At 49.9% G+C, this 22,881-nt stretch overlaps 1 protein-coding gene and 2 long non-coding RNA genes across 4 annotated transcripts; 2 read left to right on the plus strand and 1 right to left on the minus strand.

The window, feature by feature from the left end:
* Positions 1–11,080: 11,080 nt before the first annotated feature.
* Positions 11,081–12,359, minus strand: LOC122470531. The gene is made up of 2 exons (XR_006293926.1): positions 12,254–12,359; positions 11,081–11,379 (listed from the first exon to the last, which is right to left on the minus strand). It is a non-coding gene; the product is annotated as an uncharacterized LOC122470531 (long non-coding RNA).
* Positions 11,923–12,865, plus strand: LOC122470532. The gene is made up of 3 exons (XR_006293927.1): positions 11,923–12,040; positions 12,260–12,397; positions 12,655–12,865. It is a non-coding gene; the product is annotated as an uncharacterized LOC122470532 (long non-coding RNA).
* A 1,286-nt stretch (positions 12,866–14,151) lies between these two features.
* MIF (macrophage migration inhibitory factor) lies at positions 14,152–15,028 on the plus strand. Of its 2 annotated transcripts, none has more exons than XM_043558247.1 (3): positions 14,152–14,370; positions 14,549–14,721; positions 14,846–15,028. In XM_043558247.1, exons 1-3 carry the CDS (start codon positions 14,263–14,265, stop codon positions 14,910–14,912), a joined length of 348 nt encoding a protein of 115 aa, XP_043414182.1. In that variant the 5' UTR covers positions 14,152–14,262; the 3' UTR covers positions 14,913–15,028. The 2 variants fall into 2 exon arrangements, with proteins under 2 accessions (XP_043414182.1, XP_043414181.1); XM_043558246.1 differs by having other exon boundaries at positions 14,202–14,398.
* The last annotated feature ends 7,853 nt before the right edge of the window (positions 15,029–22,881 follow it).

Genomic DNA, 22,881 nt, shown 5'->3' on the forward strand with positions numbered 1-22,881 from the left:
TAGCCATTCATGTATCTTCCCTTGTGAAGAATCTGTTCAAATCTTTTGTCCACTATTAACAACAATAACAACAACAAAACAAAGTTAGGGGCATCTGGATGGCTCAGTCGGTTGAGCATCTGACTCGTGATCCCAGGGTGGTGGGATACAGCCCTGAGTCAGGCTCTTTGTTGAGCGTGGAGTGTGCTTAGAATTCTCTCCCCCCCCCGCCCCCGTCTCTACCCCTCATCCACTCGTGCTCTTTCTCTCTCTCTAAAAAAAAAAAGTTAAAATTTATCAAAACTTATGCATGCAAACACTTAAAGACCATACATGGTGCCATTTGCAGTAGAGAGATATGTAAATAAACATAAAGGTGCAGTATTAAATCATAACTGCATAACATTAACTGTATCACTGTAATGAAAAAAACCTAAAAAATAAAAAGAGCACAACCTCTTTATTTCCTCTTGAGATACAAATGTCCAGTGTGTATGAAGATGAGCCCAGTACTGGAGATGGTGTTTAGTTCTCCTATTTGTTCCACTAAATTCCAAGGGAGGAGGAGGCTAAATAGGATCTAGACTGTTTCCATCTGTTAGTATTCAGCTTATCAAATCTACAGCCTAGTACTCCTTGAGCAGGACTGCCCCAATAAGGCTGGATGTGTAACAGTCAAAGACGGAGGTGGGAAATATGGAGGATTCAACGTGTACATGCAGTTTAGGCCAACGTCCCCATATGCTCTTTAAAATTCCACTATTTGAAGGCACCTGGGTGGCTCAGTTGGTTAAACATCCAACTCTTGGTTTCTGCTCAGGTCATGATCTCACGGTTTGTGAGTTCACGCCCATGTCAGGCTCTGCACCGAGAGCATGGAGACTGTTTGGGATTCTCTCTCTCTCTCTGCCCCTCCTCTTGCTCACCCTCTCTCTCTCTCTCAAAATAAATAAACTTTAAAATATATATATAAAAAAATAGGGGCATCTGGGTGGCTCAGTTGATTAAGCCACCGAGTCTGGGTTTCGGCTCAGGTCATGATCTCACAGTTTGTGAGTTCGAACCCCATGTCTGACTGCGCTATCAGTGCAGAGGCTGCTTGGGATTTTCTATCCCTTTCTGCCCCTCCCCCCTGCTCGTGCTCTCTCTCCCAAAATAAATAAATAAAAAATAAATAAAAATAAAATAATAAAACAGAATAAAATTCCATTACTTGGTCAGAGGGGGGAGTGGTTTCAGGGTGATGACCCATCTTTGCTCCACCACTCCTCTGATTTTGCTCTGTTGCTGTTGAAGGAGAGTAGGTTCAGATCATCCAGTACTTGTACCTTTCGGTCTTGGGCCTTTCAGAGTTCACCACAGACATAGGTAACCTCACAGCATCAAGCCCATTTACCAACCCCTCACACCAGTGTCCACCCCACCTAGTGATGAGTCCTCTGGTAACTTTAATACATGTGAGCCCACAGCAACCAGGATTCTTTAAGATATGGAGGGCAGGGCCAGTTGGGTGGCTCAGTGGGTTAAGTGTTCAACTTCGGCTCAGGTCATGGTCTCATGGTTCGTGAGTTCCAATCCCACATCGGGCTCTCTGCTGTCAGCAGAGTCTGCTTCGGATCCTCTGTTCCCTTCTCTCCACCACTCCCCTGCTCACGCTCTCTCTCAAAAATAAATAAACATTAAAAATATTAATTAAAAAAAAGAAAGAAATGGTGGGCAACTATTTCAGGGTTTAGTTCCCATTTGAGGATGTTCTTCATTCCTGCCTCTAGGTGACAGCTTCTTAGAAATGTCATTGTCATTTCACCTGCCCTGCTCTGGATCTTCTCTAACTTTCCTTCTTGTCTCAACAATTTCTCCTCCTCGGCCAATTTCTTGGTCTCAGGGGATGCATTTACCGCCAGACCTGGAGACAGTAGTCAATTTCCGCCCAAAGATTTCTTCACCAAGTCCAGGTCACTAGTACTCCAAGTGCTCCCACTGACTGTGTGAGGATTAGCTCCAGGGTGTTCTCTCTACCAGCTCGTAGATGCAGTGTCAGCAGTGCAGGCACAGCTTCCGGCCCTCTCCCTCCCGTGGCACCTTCCACCAGCACTCCATGATGACGGTGTTCTGTGACAGAGGCTGAAGTCACACTCCTGCTGGCGGTTGCTCCCCTGCCCCTTCACAGCAGAGCTCTCCCTGAGGCTGCCACCATGTTCCCAGAGCAGAGGGAAAGCCTGTCCACTGATTTTTTAATAAAGGTTTTATTTTATTATTTTTTAAAGTTTATTTATTTATTTTGAGAGAGGGAGGGAGAGAATGCAAGTGGGGGGGAGCAGAGAGAGAGGGAGGCACAGAATCCCACACTGACAGTATGGAGCTCCATGCGGGGCCCCATGCGGGGCTTGATGGGGGGCTTGAACTCACCAACCATGAAATCATGACCTGAGCCCAAGTCAGACGCTTACTGGACTGAGCCACCCAGGTGCCCCAAAGACTTTATTGTTTTTAGGGGGTGCCTGGGTGGCACAGTCAGTAGAGCATGTAACTCTTAATCTTGGGGCTGTGGGTTTGAGCCCCACACTGGGTATGGAAATTACTTACTTTTTAAAAAAAATTTTTTTAGCGTTTATTTATTATTGAGAGACCGAGAGAGAGAGAGAGAGAGAGAGAGAGAGAGAGAGAACATGAGCAGGGGAGGGGCAGAGAGAAGGAGACACAGAATCTGAAGCAGGTTCCAGGCTTTGAGGTGGCAGCACAGAGCCCAACGCGGGGCTCGAACTCACAAACTGCGAGATCATGACCTGAGCTGAAGTCAGACACTCAACTGACTGAGCCACCCAGGCGCCCCTTACTTTTTTTTTTTAAATATTAAAAAATACTAGAGGCACCTCTCTCTCAACAATAAATAAACTTAAAACATCTTTAAAAAGATTTTTAAAAATAGTTTATTTTTCTTAGAGAAGTTTTCATTTCACAGCGAAATTTAGAGAAAAATATAGACACTTCCCAAATACCCCCTACCCCCACATATGCATAGCCTCATTTATTATCAACATCCCCCACCAGAGTGGTATATGTGTTATAATCCATGAACCTACGTGGACACATCATTAGCACCCAGCAGCCATGTTGTGTGCTACATTTTATAGGTTTGGACAAATGTATAGTGACACGCACCCATCACTGTAGTATATACAGAGTATTTTCACCATCCTAAAAGTGCTCTTCTCTACCTAGTCATCCCTCCCTTTCCGCTGATCCTTAGCAACCAATGAGGGAGGTTTTACTGTCTTCATAAATTTACCTTTTCCAGAACGTCCTATAGTTGGAATTGCACAGTATGTAGCCTTTTCAGATTGGCTTCTTTCACTTAGTAATATGCATTTAAGTTTCCCCCAAGTCTTTGCGTGGCTTTATAGCCCATTTCTTTTTAGCACAGAATAATATTTCATTGTCTGGATGAACCACAGTCTATTTATCCATTCACCTCCCGAAGGACATCTTGGTGGCTTCTAAGTTTTGGTAATTATGAATAAAGCTAGTATACACATCCACGTGCAGGTTTTTGTGTCAAAATACATTTTCAACCCCTTTGGGCAAATACCAAGAAGCATGATTGCTCAACGACAGGATAAGAGTATGCTTTGTTTTAGGGGTGCCTGGGTGGCTCAGTCGGTTAAGCATCCGACTTCGGCTCAGGTCATGATCTCGCGGTCCGTGAGTTCAAGCCCCGCATCGGGCTCTGTGCTGACAGCTCAGAGCCCGGAGCCTGTTTCAGATTCTGTGTCTCCCTTTCTCTCTGACCCTCCCCTGTTCATGCTGTCTCTCCCTGTCTCAAAATAAAATAAACATTAAAAAAAATAAAAAAAAAGAGTATGCTTTATTTTGTAAGAAACTGCCAAACTATCTTCCAAATTGCCTGTAGCATTTTGCGTTCTCAGTAGCAGTGAATGAGTGTTTCTATTGCTCTACATCCTCTCCAGCATTTGGTGTTGTCAGTGTTTTGGATGTTGGCAATTTAACAACTGCTAGTGATATCTCATTGTTGTTTTATTTTATTTTATTTTTTAATGTTCATTTATTTTTGAGAGACAGAGAGAGACAGAGCGCGAGCAGGAGAGGGGCAGAGGGAGAGGGAGACATGGAATCTGAAGCAGGTTCCAGGCCCTGAGCTGCCAGCACAGAGCCCGACTCAGGGCTCAAACCCACAAACTGTGAGATCATGACCTGAGCCGAAGTCGGATGTTCAACTGACTGAGCCACCCAGGCTCGCAATATGTCATTGTTGTTCTAATTTGCATTTCTCGGATGACATATGATGTGGAGCATCTCTTCATATGCTTATTTGACATGTGTAGATCTTCTGGTGAGGTGTCTGTTAAGGTCTTTGGCCCATTTTAAAAATCAAGTTGTTCATTTTCTTATTACTGAGTTTTAAGAGTTCTGTGTATATTTTGGTTAACAGCCTTTTATCAAATATGTCTTTTGCAAATATTTCCTCCCAGTCTGTGGCTTGTTTTTTCATTCTCTTGATAGTGTCTTTCACAGAGCAGAAATTTTTACTTTTAAGGAAGTCCAGCTTATCAGTTCTTTCTTCCATGGATCATGCCTTGGGTGTCATATCTGAAGAGGCATCACCAAACCCATGGTTGATCATCTAGATTTTCCCCTAGTGTTCACCATTTTTTATTGGGTTGTTTGCATTAGTTTTGAGTTGAGGACATTCTTCATACATTCTAGATGCAATTACTTTATCAGATATATGTATTGCCAATATTTTCTTGCAGTCTGTAACTTACCTTTTTAATGATATTTTTAATAAAATTTTTATGTTTATTTTTTTTTTCAGAGAGAGAGAGAGAGAGAGAGAGAGCGCCGGGAGGAGCAGAGAGAGAGAGGGAGAGAGAAATCCCAAGCAGGCTCTGCACTGATAGCACAGATAGGCCGCACTGATAGCAAGAACTCATGAACCACCAGATCAGGACCCACGCTGAAACCATGAGTTAGACGCCCAACCGGCTGGGCCACCCAGGCACCCCACATTTTTAATTTCTTAATAGTGCCTAGGAGCAGAAATTTTTATTTTGATAAAGTCCAATTTATCAGTTTTATCTCATATGATTAATACAGTTTGTGTCCTAAGACGTCTTTGTCTATCATTGCAAAGATTTTCCTCTAAATGTTTGGTAGTTTTAACTTTTACTTTTATATTTATGTTGATCTTTTTTTTTAACAGTTAAAAAAATTTTTTTAATGTTTACCTATTTTTGAGGGAGTAGGGAGGGGCAGAGAGAGGGGGGAAACAGGGAATCCCAAAGCAGGATCCATGCTGTCAGTGCAAAGCCCCACACTGGACTGGAACCCACTAACTGAACCATGAGATCATGACCTGAGCCAAAGTTGGACACTCAAGCAACTGAGCCACCTAGGCGCCCCATTGATGATCAATTTTGAGTTAATTTTTGTTTATGGTATGAGATAAGGGTTGAATCTGTGGCCTCAGCCATCTTCCCAACCCTGGGGATCCTGATGGGACGGGTCAGACTTGGATGCCAACCTGCATGGAGGGTTTGGGGACACCAGTAAGTCTTTCTGTCCTCAAATGATTCTTCAAATCCCGTGGCCTGAAATCTGCCAGTTTGGGCCAAGGCTATTATTAGCCTTCCCATTTGAGTGTGAACTGCCTGGTGAGACTCCATAGGGCAGGGGGCAGAGCGAAGGCTGCACAGAGTAGGGGGTGATGGTGATGGAGGGATTGTGGAAGGGTGTCAGCCTCAGAGCCTTGTTTTTCTCAAGACAGGGAGGGGCAGGGCCTAGGCCCCTGGGGAACAGTGAGGGCATTATGAGACAGGAGAAACTTCCTGCTCCTCTTCTGGGCTGCCATCCTGATCCAGAGCTGGTTAGGAAGAAGCACAGGACAATGCGGACCCTCTATAGGCCTGCAGGCAAGAGAACAAGGGGTAAGGGAAGGATTCTAGCAAGGATGCATCTGACCTGGACTCTCCTCTGCCTCCCCAGGGAGCTCCTGGGAAACCCACGCAGGCCTGGGCCTTGCTGCCTGCCAGCTGCCTGGTGCTTGGGCTGCTTCAGCTTGTCTCCTTGCCCCTGTTCCCTGAGAGCCTGTGCTACCTCCTCCCTGACTGCAGAGACGAGGAGGCCTGCCTGGTGGGTGAGTCCCTGACCTTGGGCCCTCAGACCACCCTTGATGGAGGCGTCCCACCAGCCAGCCCCTTCCCATCCCTGTCTACTGATATCTATCAGTCCCCCAACCCCCCTGAAATGCTCTCCTCCATAGACAAAGGCCCCCCAGCTCTGACTCACCTGCCCAGACCCCAGACAGTGTGGCTTCTCCCATCTTCCAGAGCACCAGCTTAGCTCCCTCTCCTGACTCACACACCTTCTCCCTGGCTTGCTAGTTACCCGGGCTTTGAGTCTCAGCTTCCGGGGCCCAGCCTTTCCCTGCTGGGCCAGCAAACCTGGCTACCAGTTCTCATGCCCTGCTCTCAAGGGTCAGGGCTGCATGGCTTCCAAAGGGCTGCAGTTGATTCTCCTGCCTTCGTCCTCATCCACTCCTCTCCGGACCCTGACACTCTGGTTCCCTCTTATTGGGACACAGGTTGTCCTCTCCATGCCTCAGCTGAATCATCCATTGATTACATTGATTCCTTCAGTTTATCCAGTTTATTCTCTTAGGGCCTGTTGTATCCCGAGGTGTCCACCACTGTCCCTGTCCTCAGGCTGCACCAGGGTTGGGAGGAAGCAGTGACCTTCACCTTGAAGAAAGTCAAACAGTCTCACAACCACAGCATCAACAACACCATTCTGAGCCAACATCTATGGAAGCTTTTCCACTTATTGAGACTATTTTGAGTGCTTCACAAGCATTGGCACCTCTTACCTGAGCAAATGCCCCCAGAAATAAGTGCTTTTATTATCCCTGTTTTACACAGGAGCAGGAGAGGCACATGAAGGCAGTGGCTTATCCAAGGAGTAAGGTCACACCACCAGGTGGTAGGCCAGGACTGAACCTGGGTGGTCATGACCACTGTAGTACACTGCCTCCAGGCCCTGGCTCTTCTGCTATCTGATCCCATTCTGTGGGGGAGGTCCAAAGGCCATCTGAAGGGTCCACGGTGACACTATGGGTTAGTGGTGGACCTGGGGCTTGAGCCAGTGCTGAGGGTAGATCCAGGGCTGGTGGCAGGGCATGGAGGCCAAGGCCAAAGGGCCACAGCTAAGGCTCTGCAGAGGCAGGAGGGAAGAGAGTCCACAGTTTGGCCCTTCCTACAGACCCTGCAGGAGGTCAGAGTCCCTGTGCTGCTGGTTCCCTGGCTCCATTCTACAGGCAGCAGGAAATCAAAGGTTAGGGAGAACCAGACACTCTAAGAAAAACAAGGATGCTGAGGGGGAGCCCAGGTCTCATCCCTGTGGCTCCAGCAGTAGAGCCACATTCCAGGGGTGAATGCCAACTTTTTGTGCATGTGTGCGCACACACACACATACTCGGCTTTCTTTGGAGGCAGACCATGAAAATGTGTCCATGGTGTCCCAGGGTGATGAGGCCTAGGGATGGGTAGGTTTCCAGCTAGAGGTGTCAGGAAGACTTCATGAGGGCCATAGATGCTACTGAAGGGAGATGGGAAAGCCCTGGGACAGAGCGGATGTGTGGGCAGGGAAGCCCAGCATCCATGGGGCAGAAGAGCTCTAAGGTGAAGTGGGGGGGGGGGGCTGAAGGCCAGGTGGGGAATTTATCCTGTAATTATAGGGAGCCAGACCCTCCCATGGTCTCTTCCCATGACACTCCAATGACCAGTGACCTCATACTCTCTAAGGTGCCCTGCCACCAGGGTGCATGCTTATGTGTCCTCTGGGAAATAAGGATTTCCAAGAAGTCCAGGACACTACCTTTGGGACAGGCTGCTGTGAGCTCTCGTGGATGTGAGTCCGAGCGGGACTATGCAGCAGCAGGAGCAGAACAGTGCCTGGGGGCCTTCTGAGCAGCCTGGCCTTGGCTTTGAAGGATCCTGTGAGGACAGGGGTGGGTTGGGACAGGACTTGGACACCAGGGAAGGAGAGCACAGTCACCCTCTTGGCTTGCATGTCCACCATTGGGGTTGAGGTCTATTAGCTCATTTCCTGCTCCAGGACACTTGGGTACAATATGGTAAGTTCAGGCATTCACTGAGCACCTACTATAAGCCAGGGACTTTGCACTTTGTCCTTTTAGCCCCTTAAATCTTCACACAAGCCTATGGGAAAGGAGTCACCACCTCACCCCCCATTCTGACACTGAGGCTCAGAGAGTTGAAGTGACTTCACCCAGATCACCTTCTTTGGACCATGTCTCAGGGTACTGTGGGGAGAACTGGCTGTGACTGCTGGCTCCCCACCACACCTAGACCCTTTCTTTGCCATGTGGTGGTCTCCTGGCAGACACCCCCCTCTGCAATCCCATACCTTCAGGTACAGCTGACCCCCATGTCTCTTTCCACTGTGACCAGAAGCAGGAATGAGGTGGGGATGAATCATCTTCGCTTGTCTTTGTTCACTGAATGTGTTCACCACATGTGAACCACAATGTGTTCAGTGAACAAGGGCATGGGACTGATGAGTTCAGGGACTGTCGAGGGCTCAGGGCTGGCTGGGTTTTTGCTGTAGGGGTGATGAGCCTTGCGTGACCAGGAGAGAGATGCTGAGGGAAATGAGGCTAGTGGGAGGCTGTGGAAGGGTGGACTGCCCCGGGACATGGGCTGCTGGCAGGGGAGAGGCAGCAAGGGGAAGAGCAGGTAGCCCCACAGGGGGGTGCCAGCAGGCCTCTGTCCTCCCTATGCCCTCTTTCCAGCTCAGGTAACTCAGATCCTGCCCACAGAAATGCTCCCTGCTTTTAGAGTCTGCTGAGTGCTTGCGTGGGCCATATTCCCCCTTACCCATCTGGCGTGTCCCTACATTGGGAGGTTTTCTTCCCCGCTGCTTCGTGCCTGGCAGTCCTTACCCACCAGACGGTTCTAGGTCGTTTTCCTGTAAGCATCTTCGCTGTAAGCAATTCACCACATAACTAATTGGCTGTGAAACAATTTTGCTGTAAAAGATAAAAAAAAAAAACACAACAAAAACTGGTTGGGCTCTTTGGTTTCATCAACTGGTTGACAGTTTGGTTTCGTTTCTCCATTGACACAGTGTTCCCATTTGTATATTATATGAATCTTAGCCTTCATAATGGTCTATACAGGGGTGCAGAGTATTGACTGCATTTCCCATAGAACTATGGAAGGTCTATGAATGGATATGTGACAAAATACCAAGAACAAATAACAATGTAGAAGTTTTCACAAAGAAAAAAACCCACTAAAACTGAACTAAAATAAAAATAGAACTACCAGTAGTCACACTATTGGATACTTACCCCCCCAAATACAAAAATATTCATTCAAAGGGACACATACACCCCTATGTTTATAGCAGCATTATCTACAATACCAAATTATGGAAGCAGCCCCAGTGTCCATCGATTGATTAATGGATAATGGATAAAGATGTGATATACACCCTATGTATATGTATATACGATCTCATGGTTCTTCAAGCCCTGCATAGGGCTCTCTGCTGTCAGCACAGAACCTGCCACTGATCCTGTCTCCCTCTCTCTCCAACCCTCCCCACTCATGCTCTCTCCTTGTCTCTCAAAAATACACCTGTAAAAGCAAACAAACAGGGGCGCCTGGGTGGCTCAGTCAGTTGCATATCTGACTTTGGCTCAGATCATGATCTCCCAGTTCGTGGGTTCGAGCCCCTCATCCAGGTCTGTGCTGATAGCTTGGAACCTGGAGCCTGTTTCAGATTCTGCATCTCTCTTTCTTCTGCCTCTCCCCAGCTCATTCTCTGTCTCTCTCTAAGAAATAAATAAACATTAAAAAATTTTAAAAAAGTAAAAACAAAATAAAAACGAACAAACAAAATGCACCCTAGTGTTTAGAAACAGATATCTCTCTTAATGAAGGACGAAAGTTTAGTGAAAAAAGAAAAACTGTGATGCCTAATGAGTGAATAAAAAAAAATGTGCAATACTATGAATGAAAGATCTTGAAAGCATACATAGATACAATCCACAAAATAAAATTATTTGCATAGAATCTACACACGTTTTAAATGTATTCAAATATATTAGGGGCACCTGGGTGGCTCAGTTGGTTGCACGTCCAACTCCAGCGCAGGTCATGATCTCACAGTTTGTGAGTTCAAGCCCCTTATAGGGCTCTTTGCTGTCCGCTCAGAGCCCACTTCAGATCCTCTGTCCCCATCTTTGCCCCTCCTGCACGTGCATACTCTCTCTATCTCTGTCTCTCAAAAATGAGTAAACATTAAAAAAAATAAATGTATCCAAAAATTTTGTATTTCTCAGCCAAGTAGTTTTATTATTCAGTTTTCATGTTTCATTAATTATGTCCTTTTTAATGAATGTCCCTCTTTTATTTTTCTTGATTTTATCTTTTATGGCAACACTGCCTTGTGACCGGTCAGTGATGTGGCAAAAACGTTTGCCATGAAAATGCCTGCAGCAAAAACACTTGCAGTAAGAATGCCTGGACATGGCACTCAGGAAGTCCTCTGCAGGAGCCAGGACTTGCACTGGGGCTGCAAATGACACAAACCCTGATAAGCAGTGCTTTGGGCAGAGAGGGGTTTATTTTTCAGAGCCCCAGGCTCCTCTGGGCTGCCACTCCTGGCTCTTTGGCCTGTGTTTTTCCAGCTCATGGTTGCCTAACAGTTGCTGCATATCTGGGGGTCATGTCCAAGTTTGGGGAGTGGGCAGGAGGAAAAGGGAAGGGTGGCACCTCTGTTAGCAAATCACCTGCTTCCCCATAAACCCCACACATGGCATGAGCTTCATGTGGCCATGCCTGGTTGTCAGGGGCTCTGGGGCAGCGAGTGTTCTAATCAAACAGAACTGAGATTCGGTCAGTGAGGAGGAAAGGGGAGATGATCCCAGGCAGCTCAGCAGCCTGCCGACACCTCCCAGTGCATGTGTCCCTGCTGTTCAGCAAATAATTATCAAGCCCCTATCAATGCCAAGTGTATTATCTTTCTATTGCTCCTAGAACAAATCAACACACATTTGTCAGCTTAAAACAACATAGATTTATTATCTCACACTTTCTGTGGGTCAGAAGTCCAGCATCAAGTGACTGGGTCTTTTGCTTAGGGTCTTGTACGGCCAAAGTCAAGGTGTCCCTAGGTCAACTAGAGAAGAACCCACTTCTCCCAAGTCCATTCAGGTTGTTAGCAGAATCCAGTTCCTTGTGGTTGTATGACTGAGGCTCCTAGCCTCCTTCATCTTCAGAGTCAGTAATGGCGCATCAAGTCCTTCTCCTGCTTTTGAGTCTGACTTCCCCTTCTGCCGCATCTCACTGAGTCTAGCTGGAAAAAATTATCTGCTTTTAAGGGCTCGTGTGATTACATTGGGCCAACCCAGATAATCCATAATGACCCCCCAATTTGAAGGTCCACAATTCTAATCACATCTGTGTGGTGCCTTCTGCCGTGTAACATAACATTCACAGATTCCAGGGGTTAGATCATGGACATCTTTGGAGGCCCTCTGCCTACCACTGAGGTAATAATGGGTCAAGGAGGTGGGCAAACAGCGATGGCCAAAAAGAGACAGTCCAGTCCCCTCTCTCATGGAGCTTACCACCTAGCAAGGAAACATTAACGCACAAATAGGAATAAGGTTATGGCCTCAAAGGAAGGAGAGGTGCTGGGCATGTTACAGGACCACATTAAAGCCAGGGATTCTGGGGCTTTCCCAAGGAACTGAGGTAGATGAGGTAAAGTGCATGCAAACCACATTTCAAGACCAATGCCAGAGCCAAGAGTCAGGAGCATGGTCCCTAAGGACAGTGCACAGACTCAGGGACCAAGGGGGAGGCGTGCAAACTGTGGGGCAGGGCATTGTGACATGCCAGGGCATTGTGACAGTACTACCTCTAATATCAGCGGGGACTATCACCAGTATTTAGGCCGGTTGGTCCTCAGAACACTCCTCTGTAAGGTGGACACTACTATCTTCAAATTACAGGTGGGGGAACAAACTGAATCTCAGAGAGGGGGTGAGTCAAGTGTCCAAGCTAGTAAGGGGTGGGCCTGTGAATGATATCACCTCCCCAGATGCCCTTCTAGAAAGATGGCACTGACTGCTACTGGGAAAGGGAAGGGTAATTAGTAAATAGGCTGTCCTGATTAGGGAAGACTGCCCTATGCTACAGTAAACCTCAAAATCGCAGTGGCTCACCTACAGGGGCATTGCTGGTGTTTGCTGGTGTGGATCCATCTTGTCACACTTCCACCATCTCAGAGAACCGGGTGTAGGTGCAGGCTCTTGAATATTCTTCCTGGAGTCACTTACGTAACTTCTGTTTGCATTTCATTGGGCAAGGTAAGTCACATGGCCAGGTCCGCTGGCAGGGGGCAGGGAAATAGACTCCTCTCCCAGGAAGAACAGTCCACCATGGCGTTATCACAGGGTCCATGCTAGGCCAAAGGTGAAGCCAGCTAGTTTAAACTAAGGTGGTGGTGGTGGTGATGGGCTGGGTGGAGACAGGGAAGGATAAGGGTGACAGTGGAGGGAAGTACATTTCACTGGCAGGCCAACAGGTGTGGGAGGAATAGTCATGCACTTGGATTTGGACACAGGAAGCAGAAGGTGCTGAATTGGCTACTGAGCTCGGAAGGGGGGGTAGCTGTCGACATGGTGTGGAGTGCATCAGTCCATCAGTGGTAAGGAGGCCTGGGCATAGGGTGTGAGAGTGAGGAAGCAGCCTGGGGCCTAGGTGGAGGAACAAACACTTGCAGGGTATTGCACAACTGGGCCATGGGACCTACTTGAATGGATACTGGCTCGTCCCACAGGCACAAGTGTCCTTGCTGTAGCATATCAAGGCCAGTGTGTGCTGTGCCACCTTAACTGGATAGCACCTGCCAGATGCCAAAGACAGGACCTTCCTGGAGAGCTCTGAGGACTTGGCCAAACACAGTGTGCCCCTTAGAGCACCTGAGAGAGATCTGTTCCCCAGCACAGCACCCTGAGCAGAGGGGGCTCTTCAGAGTGGAAGTGGGGTGGCCACGTAGCCACAAGCCCTTCTTCCCAGGGATGGCAAGGCCTGCAGGCCTGGCCAGGGTCCCAATCCAGCCACTGCCCTATCCTCTTCCTGCCGTGTCATGACTGTCTTCATTCACCCATTCGTTCATTCAACCAGTATTCAGTCTGTGTCTCTTGTATGCTTGCTACCCACTAGATGCCCCCTGAGCTTACCATTGGTGGAAGGCATGGAAAGAATTCACCAAGACTCTCAGGGAGGGCATTCCTAGAGGACCTAACTATGGTGGGGCTTCCCCTGAGGAGCTAAAGTTCCCAGACCTGCAGAGAAGTTGCCCAGGGGAGCAGGGGCTCCGAGACAGAGCTGTTAACTGCTTGGCCTATGGAGCCCTGCCTGAGCCTCATCTCTTATTCCCTGCCCCTCCCCCTGGCACCTCCCAGCATGCTCACTTACGTTAAAGAGCAAGGGTGCAGGGAAGGCACCTGGATGCTGCCCCTGACTCTGCTCTGGCTGCCCCCTTCTACCTGCAGCAATGCCTACCTTTCCCCATCACTCTCACACAGACACACACACACACACACACACACACACAGGCCCAGGACTACAGCCTTGGGGAATATGTAGCCCTGGAAACTCAGGGCACACAAAGGTTCGGTGCGTGTGGTGGAATGGGCTGGGACTTCATCTACTTTGCTGGCTGTGAGCTCCTGGCGGGTGGCAAGGGGCCACGTGCTCAGTTAACTGCTGCATCTCGAACTCCTGGCACACACACGTCGCTGAATAAACGTCAGTGACTAAAGTAAAGGACTAGCGAAGAAACGAAGGATAGGAATATTTCTGGCCGCCGCGTGAAGAACGGCTTTGAGAGGGTGAGTGGGACCAGGAAGCCAGCAACCCAAATTCCGCCAAGACAGGGTCTCCGCCAGCCTGGACTTCAGCAGTCAGGAGAGAGCTGTGGCCGCACAGGGGCGGGGCCTCCGCTTCCGAAGACTGAAGGGCCCCACCAGCCGGAGGGCCCCACAGCCGCACGTAGGCGGGGCGTCCGGAGGCGGGGCGTCCGCCGGCTGTGGCGTCACAGGAGGCGGGGCCTCAGCTTCCTGTTGGGCGGCACCAGGCGGCGGTCACGTAGCTCAGGTTACCGTACTGCAGCCTTTCGCGCGTTGGTGGGTTTCTGTGCATCCGTCCCCGCCGTTCTTTCGCCAGCATGCCGATGTTCGTGGTGAACACCAATGTCCCCCGCGCTTCCGTGCCGGACGGGCTCCTTTCCGAGCTCACTCAGCAGCTGGCGCAGGCCACCGGCAAGCCGGCCCAGGTTTGCCAGGAGAGAACAGGGAGAAGGGGTGCGGGCCGGACGAGGTGGTCCCGGGCTTGGGGGCGAGGAGGGGGCGACTCCAGGCCGAGGCTCTGGGCAGGGAAGGGATGGAATGGGTGGCCGCCCGGGCCCAGGCGAGGGCTCGCGGGCCGGCTGACCGCACCCCGTCTCCCCATAGTACATCGCGGTGCACGTGGTCCCTGACCAGCTCATGGTCTTCGGCGGCTCCAGCGAGCCGTGCGCGCTCTGCAGCCTGCACAGCATCGGCAAGATCGGCGGCGCGCAGAACCGTTCCTACAGCAAGCTGCTGTGTGGCCTGCTGGCCGAGCGCCTGCGCGTCAGCCCTGATAGGTGCGTGGGGCGGTGGAGGCGCCGAGGGGCGGTGGGGGCGCCGAGGGGCGGTGGGGGCGCCGAGGGGCGCAGCCCAAGGCCCGTGACAACGCAGCCCGCTGAATCTGGCTTCCACGCCCCGCAGGATCTACATCAACTACTACGACATGAACGCGGCCAACGTGGGCTGGAACAACTCCACCTTCGCTTGAGGGCCGCGCTGGCCCTACCCGCCTGCACCAAGGCCCTGCTGCCCGCAGTATTGTGCCCGCTTCGCCCCCAGCGACCCCCACCTCCAGGTCCGGAGAAATAAACGGTTTGGAGGCTGCTGCTGCTTCGGGCTTCCTTGGCTTGCGGAGGAGTGGGTGCAGGGCCGGGACAGTGACTGGGGAACCGAGGGCGGGAGGGGTGCCCTCCCGGAACCTACTCTTAGAGTCCTTTTGCCTAGCCTTGTCTGTCCTGTGCCCCCAGCAGAAGCCTCAGCCTTGATTGGCATCCTTCCCGGGGCCACAGACCCAGGAATCAGACTCAAATCGGAGCCTCCCATTCAACGTTTGCCGTTTGCAGCTTGGCCTTCCCAGGGCAGGTTCACGATTGTGCCCTTGGCGGGAACCTAGAGTTGAATCCATTCCCACCTGCGGGGGCGGGGCCACCACGTAGGCTAAGGCTGGCTGGGCTCAGGCTGGCTGGGGTCGGGTCAGGGGGAGAAGGGGAGGGAGAGATCGGGATCAAAATCTGATTTGCTTTAGAGGTTGGAGAGTCAGCTGGGTCTGGGCTTTTCTCCCAGCCCCACCTTCCTCCATCTACCAGATGGGCAAAGGGTACCCTGGGAAAAGGAAGCCTTCACTTCCCTGTTCCCCAGGATCAAACCCTGCCCTAGTTCCCTAGTTTCTTGACCTGGAAAGTCCTGTTGTTCTGGAACTTTTGGACAGCTTTCAGGTGGGAGTGGGGAGGTACACAAGAGGCAGAGTTTTTGGTTATATTGCCCTGACGTCCCTCAAATCTGTGTCTAGCCTCTGCTCTCCTTAGGCACCCAGGTCTCCACCACAACAGTTTCTGGACACAACACAGGGCCTGTAGTTTTGAAGCCATTCATGTTTTATGGAATAGTGCCTCTGGAAAGCCTTCAGGTGTTTAGTGCACCCTGCAGGGACACTGAAGGTCCTGGCCCTCGGGGCACTGTCAACAATAAAATCAGTATCAAGGCCCAGTGTGCTGGAGTCTAACTGATCCAAGGCCCCTCCCGTCAAGTGCAGGGGCTCCCTTGTGGAGATGGTAAGACAGTGGGCAATTTCTGCACCCATATTGGGCCATAGGGGCCTCACCTGCCATGTTGCTTGCTCAGAGCAGGTGCCTTTGGGCTAGAATGCCTTTCTAGCCCACGGTGTGAGAGGCTCCATAGCCCCTACAGCATCTCCACCTAAGTGAGACCCAGCCACTAGCACTAGGAATTCCTATGCCTGGAACTGGCCCTAGTCAGCCAGGGCCAGCACTTGTGTGTTGACTAAAGCAAAGGGCCAGCCCATACTGCCTGACCTGTGGGAGAAGTCAAGTGCATTTTACCTGCTTGCACAGGGAGGGGACTCCACTGGATGCCTAATGGCTCTGTGCCTTTGAGACCCCCTTGCTCTTGTTCAGTCTCTCTAGGCAAGATCATCTTAGATGGAAGATTTTTTTGTTTCTTTAAACATGTAATTTAAGTGAATTTGCTTTTGAAAGCTGAGGGGCTATAGGGAACAGCATTGTCACCTGGACCAAGCCTTTGGAGGGAGTGAGGAACAATCCTGCCTTTGAGCCACAGGCAGTGACAAGGGCTGTGTGTGTACAGAGGGGGGTCTGCTGTGTCCATGAGCTCCTTCCCTAAGATGGCTGTCAGTGGTCCAGCCAATGTGGTACCTCTGTGGTGTCACCGTGAACACCTGGCAGGCAGGGGCAGGAAACTCCTGGTTCCCAGCCCAGGCTTAAAGCCGAGGACAAGTCCCATGTGCCCTCTGATTGTGGCAAATGCAGAACAACCCAGGCCCCAAGGCTATGGAGTGCAGTCAGCTGGCACTTTCCACATGGATCTGCATCCTCCCTTCCTCTCCCATCACAGAATGGTTGGCCTCTTGTGCTCTGGGGCAGCCCACCCTTGCTTGCCATCTTGCTAATCAAGATACCTGAGGACTGCTTTGCATCTTAGTCTAGGTCCTGGGGTAGGGGCGGGTACTGTTCCCTTCAGCCCTAGGCAGCAAGGATTTACTTCCAGAAGTACAGGAGTGATGGTTGGAGTCACATTTTGAAAGAGGAAGTAATCAGCTCAAAGGGAAGCTGGAAGGGTGTTGCCCATCTTGGTGGGAGTGAGATGCTCCTCTTCCACAAAAATCTCTTGAGTGTCTTGCTCCAGCTCCCTCAATGAAAGGGCATGGAACCCCACATCTGTGTCTGTCCTGGGGGTGGGGATGGTGGTGTGGCTCCAGCTAAAGCCAGAAGGTCTCATCTGCCTCCCTTATGAGCTGGGGCCTCCCTCATGGATCTGAGCAACTACTGCTCCCACCCCGGCCCTGGCCTTTGTCACAACCCCTCAGCTCCTGTGTGACCCCCGTCCCTGAGTTCCCAGCACAGAATATCTCTTCTGCTTCTGGGTGTGCTCAGATCTGCTCTTAGAGTCTAGCTCTCAGATCCCACACCATACATGGTCAGGAGAGGGCAAGGGCACAGGTCTCCACGAGCATCTAGTCCACCTCCCTCATTTCACAGATGAGGACAGACCCTAGCTTCCTTGGGTGTGCCAGTGCTGGGCCAGCCATCTCCCAGGAGTCAGCCACACATTCACTCCCAGTTAGGGCTTACCTTGTGGCTTCACATGACAATGGGGGTCTCCCAAGACCAGAGAGGGAGGCAAGATAGGCTGGGCTCCTGCTGTGTCTAGGGAGGCTGGAGGCCCCACAGGAGAACAGAGTACGGCCTGCACTGCCCGGCCCCCTTCCCCCCCCCCCCCCAACAAGAAACCTGGAAGTGTCAGGCTCTGAGGCCAGCTGGGGGATCAAGGTGGTGGCTCCTCAGGAAAGGGGAGTGTCTGTGAGTCAGGGACCCACTTCCAAGTCCCCTGGAACGTGTAATGCCCTGTACACCAAGGAGGCCTGCTGCTGTATCTCACTCAAGCCGCATCCTGTCTCTCCCTCCACCCCCACCCCTCCGCCCAAATGCTGCCGTGGTCAGCCCCATTTAGCCCAAAACAAGGGCTCCACTGCCCATTGAGCAGCCTGTCCCTTCCTCAAACCCTACAAACCCTAGTGGCTGCCCCAGGGAGCCTTGAAAAGAGCTGCAGAAACTCATTTCCAAATGCCTCCAAGTGAGGTGTGAAACAGATGGGGGAGGGGACATAGACTTCCACCTACTCTCCATCATCGCTCCAGTGCTACCATGTCATCTGCCAATAAAGACCTGACTGTCCTCACAGCTCACCTCACGGGTGCTGTTCGTTCTGCAGGGTTGCTTATCTCCCATCTGCCCACTTTGAGCCCCACACTATGCCTTTCTGGGAAACCTTCCATGAGGCTACCCAGTGCAGGACTATGCCAAGTCCTCTCTGCTTTGGTCCAGGCCTTGTGAGCTGGGGTTTCTCTTCCTGTATCCCCCAGCAACCTGTGAGCATTGAGAGGTGGCTGCACCCAGCTCTGTGGCCTTTGGGCCCAGGGCTGCATGCAGGAGCCTCACAGCTGGTCTATTCTGGAGAGGCCAGTGGCGCAGGCTTTTCCCCAGGCCTCCCACCTTGTCACCCCTCACATGCAGGGACCCACTGCTCCTTCAGCCTCAGCTGAGACCCCTGCCTCAGGGCCTTCCTCTCCCTGCCTCCCCTCAATCCTCCGCTGCTTCTGGGAGCCTGATCACACAATCACACAGAGGTTGTTACAGTCAAGCGCCTTCCCTGCTCCCCTCCAGGCCTCATCCCCATCTGTGAAATGAAAGGAGTCACCTGATGTCCCTACATATTCCTTCAACCTTGGAGCATCTCAGTGCATAGACTTGGGCATGATTAATGTGGATCACGTTGCCAAGGGAGGGGAAGGACTGAGCAGGTAGCCTATGCCTGTACTTTGGTCTTGATAAAAATTATGAAGCCCCTTCCCTGGGTGGGCAAAGAAAAGACTAGGGGGTGTGGGCAAGTTCTCCACCCAGAGCCTGGCGGTGCTGGCGGTGAACGAGGGAGGAGGGCCTGAAGCTGGGCACACATCCCCTACAGGAACACAGCTAAAACATTCACTGTGGACCCCGGCCCACACCTCAGGGCCCACCGACCACTGGAGCTCGTGCCACAGGGCTACCCCACTGCTTTAAAGCAGTAGATAGAAATAGTGCAATTTTCCGGGGGAGGTCGTCTGACCCCCAGAGATGAGGAGGTTTCCAAAGTTTCTGGGCCACTATCTTCCTTGACTCCTTGCCCCACTAGGCAACTATGTTGGCCCCCCAAAACTGTTTCTGTGAAGCTTTATCTTGTCAGCCCAGCTCCCCTTCTCAGCTGAGCATTTGCCAAACTGGGTTCCAGCCCTCCTGCCTTCCAGTGAGAATTCCAGAACTAGGGTGTAGAGGGAGTTGAGGGGGGCACAATGCAAACCCACCAGCCACTGGCCCAGATTTTTCCTCCTTATTAAGTGAGCACATCTCTGCTGTGTTTGAAGCCCACATAAGAGAGACAAAAGTTGTCAGTTTTTTGAAATTGGCTCTGTTCCCTCTCTCCTGGAGCCTCAGTTCCCATCTGAGAACAGTGGGATCTGGACTCCACATTCCCATAAGTCTGCCCTGAAAACATCGAGACAGGGCTCCAAATCCCCAAGCTACAGGTGAGAAGTCTCATACCCCTTGTCCCCCCATGACTGCATCCCCCTGCAACATGGTTTCTTGTGTACCTGATTTGATTCTCATTTTAATCGGTGATATATTCACACGGCTCCAATTCAGAGCATTCCAAGGATCCCCAGAGAGAAGGCTCCTTCCCACCACCTCCCTCCACAGGATTATCCTCTCAAATCCCCCCAGAGATAATTTATGCGTATACAAGCAAATATGCATAATATCCCTCCGAATGATAGCATATTCTATACAAGTTTGGCACTATGCCTTTTTTTTTTCCCCCCATTTAAAAGTTGATCTTACTACTTGAACAATCTCTAGTATTCCCTTGTTAGGACCAGCCACAATTCCATTCAACCAGTTCCTGTCCTGAACGTTTAGGCTGTTTCCAGACTTCCATTCTTAGCTCTGCTATATTAAATTCCACACATGTGTAAGTATATCTATCTGTAGGATAGGTATCTGGAAGTAGAATCATTTGGTCAAAGGTTTAATGTTTTAATATGGTCTGATGTCCAGCTTAGAGGTGGGGTTTATGGCACTACCCAGCTGGACAAGGGAGGCCCTCCCAATCCAAGTTTTGATTTTTGGCTGTCTGATGGGGAAAATGCTTTTCTCTCCAGCCAAACGGTTTTAATTTGCCTCTTACTATGAAGTTGAGCATCTTTTTACAGGGTCAATGGCCATTCCCTTTTCCTTTCCTGGGAACTAAGTCAAGTCCTCAAGCCCATTTTCCCACTGGATGTTTTTCTTGTTTTAAAGCTCTTTATATATATTAGAGAAATTAACCCATTGTTATGAGTTGCAAATATTTTTCCCAGTTTGTCATCTGGATTTTGACTTTGTAGATAGACTCAGGACACACACTTCTTATCAACCTCGTCGTGGGATTTGCGTCATTCTTAGGTTTTCCCCACTCCATGATTATCAAACTGTTTCCCCCAGTTTCTTTCAAGATGTCATGTAATTTTGTTTTGGCATTTACATTTTTGCTTCTTCTGGAATTTCCCCTGTGTCAGGTCTGAGGTATGTTTCCATCTATTTTTTAATCCATTTTTTTTTAAAGTAGGCTCCATGCCCAGTGTGGGGCTTGAACTCATGACCCTGACATTGAGAGTTACATGCCCTGAGCCAGCCAGGCACCCCTAATCCATTTTTATTGTGGACACCACCCAGCTGTCTGTCCCATCATCATCTGTTAAATTATCCAACTGACCCCACTGATAAATGCCAATTTATTCCCAGTGAAATCCCCTTTGTACTTGGGTACAAAAACTCTCGATTCTGTCCCCCTGATGGGTCTGCTGGATTTCATTTATAACAGACAAGAGCTTGGGGGCACTTGGGGGCAGTCTGCAAACAAAGGGGAAACTTGTCCTGACCCTACCAGGGCCCTCCCTCCTCCAGCTGCTCCCTACTGCCCTCAGTTTCCCCCACAGCCTGCCTTCCCACCTGCCAAATGTCCACCTTTCTGGTCTTGCTGTCCTGGCAGGACTTTGTCCATCATGTCCACTAGACAGCCTGCAAGAGTGCCAGGACCTCAGATGTCAAGAGACCATGTGGACGAAGTGTTCTCACACCACATTGATGCTGTCAGCAATACACAAAGAAGCTGCAACAAATTCCAAAGTTTTCAACTTGGCTTATGAATGAGGAACTCTTGCTGGTGCTAGGTTTCTCCTCCCTTCTGCCAGCAGGGGAGGCAATGTCCATCTGCAACTGTAACATGTGATCCTCAAAGATAGTATGAATTTCAAGGAATGCTGGACCAACTTGAAGAAAGGGCGAAAAAAACCCAATGTGACATCAGGGCCTCCACACAGAATAAAATTGGGTGGAACTCTGTCAGAACCTTCCAGTTTTTCTTTAGGACAACACTTGACTTTTCAGGTGGTGAGTGTCCTCTTTTGGTCTCTGATAATTCAGAGGATAATATTCTTGTTTATAAAATAAGGCCATTTCCTTTTTGTTCAGAGAGAAATGAAAAGACCCTTTGGGTTTTTTTTTTTAATTTTTTTCAACGTTTATTTTTGGGACAGAGAGAGACAGAGCATGAACGGGGGAGGGTCAGAGAGAGATGGAGACACAGAATCGGAAACAGGCTCCAGCCTCTGAGCCATCAGCCCAGAGCCTGACGCGGGGCTTGAACTCACGGACCGCGAGATCGTGACCTGGCTGAAGTCGGACGCTTAACCGACTGCACCACCCAGGCGCCCCAAGACCCTTTGGGTTTAATTCCTTTAGACTCTTTTTAAAATTCTGGCGAATACCCAGACTTTAACAATGGGTCTGGAGGGAAAAGGAACCAGGAGCCAGACCCCTCCCAGTGACCGCACAGCTTTGGAGAAGGATGTGAATGAATCCCACAGCCAGAAGGTGGGGCTGATGATGCTCAGGTGACATTGCTCCTGAGCGAGCTGTTTGGGGAGCCAGACTGAAGAGAAAAAAACAAGACGAAGCAGTGAGATAAGAGGTGGAAGAATCTTCCCCTCGACCTTCTCCATTCAGACTGTAACAGACAACCTCTAGCCTTCTCCGACAACACACAAACAGGGTGATAATGCTTTATAGCAAAAGGTGAGTGGCTCTGAGCCTTTGAACCCCATCCATCCACAGGGCTCCTCCTCTCACAGCAAAGTATGGATGAGGGCTGTGTGCTAGGAAAGGTTCTGGAAAGGAGCCCTGATCCTTGGAAAGGAATGAATCCTTCAGTGATGGGGTGATTCCTTAGTTGCTGCCAGTCAAAACAAAACACGGCTACAAGGCAGAGAAGAGTGTTCAGTCCTTATTACAGTCTCCCTATTGCCATTTCAAAGTGTAGAGAAGGACCACCTGTGTGTGGACATTAAGGATGCTGGTACTCATGATTAGATGAAAAGCCAAAGAAGGACATGAAGGGTGTGAATTTATACAAGTTTAACATTTGAGCCCATGGGGAGTCGCTGTAATAGTGTATTTACCAAATCTCAAGACAAGGAATATTTAGAATGCACGCACTGAGTATGGATGCAGAAACAGACATTTTTCAGAATAAGATATGACTTTACATCCATATAGAATATGACTTCATACATACAAAGAAGAGAAGATGGTTTGGGGGCAGGGTAAAGGAAACATGCAACCAATTAGCAGATAAGTTGCCCTGTACCTAGGAATAGATCCAAGATGTGCAGAATTCTAGAAAAGTAACACATGGGGCCAGGGGAGGCACTAAAGAACTAAATAAATGGACAGACCATTTATTGTAATGATGCAACTTCTCCCCAGTCCGGGTTATGATTCAACACCATCCCAATAGAAATTCCAACATTTTAATGGAATTTGAGAACCCAATTCTACCATTCACAT

Source organism: Prionailurus bengalensis, chromosome D3 (genome assembly GCF_016509475.1).
Source record: "Prionailurus bengalensis isolate Pbe53 chromosome D3, Fcat_Pben_1.1_paternal_pri, whole genome shotgun sequence".
In the NCBI taxonomy this organism is placed as follows: Eukaryota; Metazoa; Chordata; class Mammalia; order Carnivora; family Felidae; genus Prionailurus; species Prionailurus bengalensis.